General features: G+C 68.1%; 1 protein-coding gene across 1 annotated transcript; it reads left to right on the forward strand.

Moving 5' to 3' along the window:
- Positions 1-1,056: 1,056 nt before the first annotated feature.
- MNEG_13030 (hypothetical protein) lies at positions 1,057-2,364 on the forward strand (the record flags this gene model as incomplete). Its single annotated transcript, XM_014038498.1, has 2 exons — positions 1,057-1,857; positions 2,140-2,364. 2 exons carry the CDS (start codon positions 1,057-1,059, stop codon positions 2,362-2,364), a joined length of 1,026 nt encoding a protein of 341 aa, XP_013893952.1.
- Positions 2,365-3,352: the final 988 nt, after the last annotated feature.

A 3,352-nucleotide genomic window follows, 5' to 3' on the forward strand; every position in this document is an offset into this window, starting at 1 on the left:
GAGGGATGGTTATCCTTGCACACAGTGGCCGGAAAGCTAGTGGGCGGTTGGGGGCTGGCGCGGGGTTCGGTCGGCCCAACATGAGGGGAGCGGCCGACGGCTGGCCGCTGGGCCGCGTTTATTGGCGCAGTTGATGCCTTGGACAGCAAGGCGCAGCCGGAACGTTTGCCTATGCGATTCGGCGCCGCTCCCAAGCATCTCCGCGTCCCAAGGCCACTCCGCCCCAGTTCCCCCACCCCCGGGGCCCGCCCCTGAGGCGGCCCTGGGGGTGGGGGCATGTGCCTGCAGGCACCTGCGTCTGACGCCAGGGGCGGCCCCTGCGCGTCAGGAAGAGCCCCGTGCCGAAGCACAGCGTGAACATCGCCGCGGTGATGCCCTGATTGAAGCACATCTCTGCCTTTGCAGCCGGGCCTGATGAGGCGCAGCGGTTGGCGGCGGTTGGACGGGTTTGGTGCACCGACTACGGTATGAGGCGATGGCCTCGGGTGCCCGAGGTGTCGAGCGGGCGCAGGCATTAGGAGGAACGTGGAGGCCGCCATTATCACCTTCAGCGCACAGGCGCCGCACAATGGCGTTGTAAGGCTGGCGGTGATGCGGCGTGCAACGAACCATGGCGCGGTCAGGGGAGCAGGCGCAAAACGGAGTGCAGCGGGGCGCCAGCTCGCGAGCGCTCACAGCGGCCGCAGCTATGCGCTGGCGCAAATGATGATGTCAATATCTGTACCTGGTGAGAGTGCGCGCTGTGTCGGTGCTTGCGAACGGTGCACGGGATTCCCGAAACAACTCACTCGTTGTCGTTGCTGTGGTTAGGTATCGTGATAGCACCGCTGATGATTGCTGAGACTTCAGCGTTGTTGATGTATACATGCTCGAGGGCTGGCACATGGTGTCACCCGGGCTGTGGGCGCCCTGTCAGAGTCCTCATCACAATTCAATGATCCGTGCACACTTACGTCGCTCCAGATGCTTCATTTTATCAATAACACATTAATACCCATGACATCAATGCCACAATCTTACCCAGCTATCCCGCAGCCCGCGCCAAAAAAACGCGCCATGGCCCGTGGATCCGCCGCAGTCCTCACCCTTCTGACGGCATTTTGTGCACGAGCAATTGCTTCTGACACGTCTTACGACGCCACCGGCCTGCCGGTCAGCAACCTGCGCGTCGACCGCGACTTTGTCAACTGGCCGCTGCAGGTCTCCCTCGCAGCGCGCCTTGCTGCGGCGCCCGGACTGGTCGTCGCCCTGCAGTGCGACTGGGAGCTCTGGCGGCACGCCGCCCTGGATCTGGCCGGCAACCGCCCGGTGCTGTGCCTCAGCCGCCACTGCGGGCCGCTGAGGGTGCAAAAGGCGGCGCTGCAGGCGGCTCGCCCCGCGTGGGCGTTCCACTGCATGCATGCGCCTGACGAGTTTGCAGACGACCCAAATCCCAAACCCAGCGGCGGCGACAAGAAGCGCGGCAGCAAAGGGAAAGGAAAGAAGAAGCCCCCGGCCAACGGCGCAGAGCCGGCCATGGCAGCCGCCGCCGCCCCGCCGCGCGGCCCCGCTGCCGCCGCCGGCGACGAGGGCGAGCAGCAGCAGCAGCAGCAGCAGCAGCAGCAGCAGCAGCAGCAGCAGCAGCAGCAGCAGCAGCAGCAGCAGCCGCCGCCGCAGGCGCGCCCCGGCCGCAAGCAGGCGCTCAGCGGCCTGTCCAACGCTGAGGTGGACGCCCTCATGGCTAACGCCACGACGCTGGTGGTCGGCCTGCCGGCCGGCGGCGCCAAGCTGCAGCCGCCGCTGATCGCGGCGATGACGGCCCACATGAAGGCGCTGGAGCGGGTGGCCGTCCTGATGGCCGGGGACAAGGGCCGCCAGGTGCGGCGCAACACACCCGTTGGGGCGGGCCCTCACGGGCTGTGTTCTGTTTCGCTTCTAGTGCTGCCGCTGCTTCAGGGTGGACATGCGACCCTGCATGTGTTTGCCAGCTCGCGAGCGCATGCCGGGCACGGAGCACCGCGCGGTTGCATGAGACGTGGGCTGAGGCAGCCGTTCACTCCAAGGGCAGAAACAGATAATTGTTATCACTGCAACGCCTTGGTGGCCCCGCTACACTACGCACCCGTGCTGGCTGCCTGGCGACCACCCCCCCCCCCGCAGGTATCCCAGCTGGCTGTGATTGAGATGCAGGCCCAGCAGGCCACGGTCCTGTACAACCCCCAGAACAGGCGCGCCGCGACGCGTATTGCGCGCAGCGGGGCGGACTGCGCCGGACTGCGCCGCGGGACTGTGCTGCTGCAACAGCAGGCCACGGTCCTGTACACCCCCCAGCTTGTATGGGCGCACCCACAGCTGTGCGTGCCAGCCTGCGTGCTGGCGGCCTGATCGCCAAACCTCGACTCAAACATCCCTGCCAGCCTCAAATGCAAGAGGGGCCACCCTGCCGAGCAACGTCACGTGACGGCCCACTCATTGCAGCCGCGCCGGTCCGTGGCCCCACAGCGCAGCCCCCACCTCCACGCCCCTGCCGCGCCTCGGGATCGCGCAGGTATTACCTCGGACCCGACGAGGCGATCTTCCACGCCGCCTTCTGGCAGGCCGAGGACGCCAAGGCCCGCAGGGTGCAGGCGGCGGCGCGGGCCGCCAGCAGCTCCTCGAGCCGCGCCCCCAGCGGCGGCGGGGCTGGGGCCGAGGGCGCAGCCGGGATATTGGGGTATCACGCTGCGTCGGCGCCGCTGCAGCGGCGCGTGGGCGAGGCGCTCGAGCGGCTGGGCGTGCGGACGGTGCGCGGACGGGCGCGCGGGGCGCCGGCGCGCACGCGCGTGTGGGAGAGGCGGGTCACCTTGCACCGAGGTTCTCCCAGGGGCCGAGCGCGCAGACCTGCCCCTCATCCGCAGGCAGATTCAACGCACACATTGCGCTCAGCACGCATTCAAGGCCCCCCTTCAATTACCAGACATCATACTTGCTGCTCCGTGCCACTGTAACGCGTCGACTCCGCATGCGTGCAGTTGCGCATGTTCTCGCCCCGGCCCCCCTCTCGCTCGCTGCCGCCCAGGTGGTCCACGCCTACTGCGGCGCCCAGTCCTGGCTGCCGCCCGTCTTGGCGCGCCTCGCGGCGGCTGAGGAGGAACGAGAAGAGCTGGGCGATCAGCAACAGACAAGCAGCGGCGGCGGGGGCGGCGGCAAAACTAACAAGAAGACGAGCGGCGGGGGCAAGGCCAAGAGGAAGGGGGCGGAGCGGGGGCCGCCGCCGCCGGCTGCGGCGGATGCGGCGAGCCTGGGCGCGAAGCGGCGCCGCGCGGCTGGCGATGAAGGCGGGCGCCGCGGGTTCCATTATTATGGGATCGACGTCGCCTGCGACGAGATCCAG

The sequence above is a fragment of the Monoraphidium neglectum genome (assembly GCF_000611645.1).
Source record: "Monoraphidium neglectum strain SAG 48.87 unplaced genomic scaffold scaffold03582, whole genome shotgun sequence".
NCBI lineage: Eukaryota > Viridiplantae > Chlorophyta > Chlorophyceae > Sphaeropleales > Selenastraceae > Monoraphidium > Monoraphidium neglectum.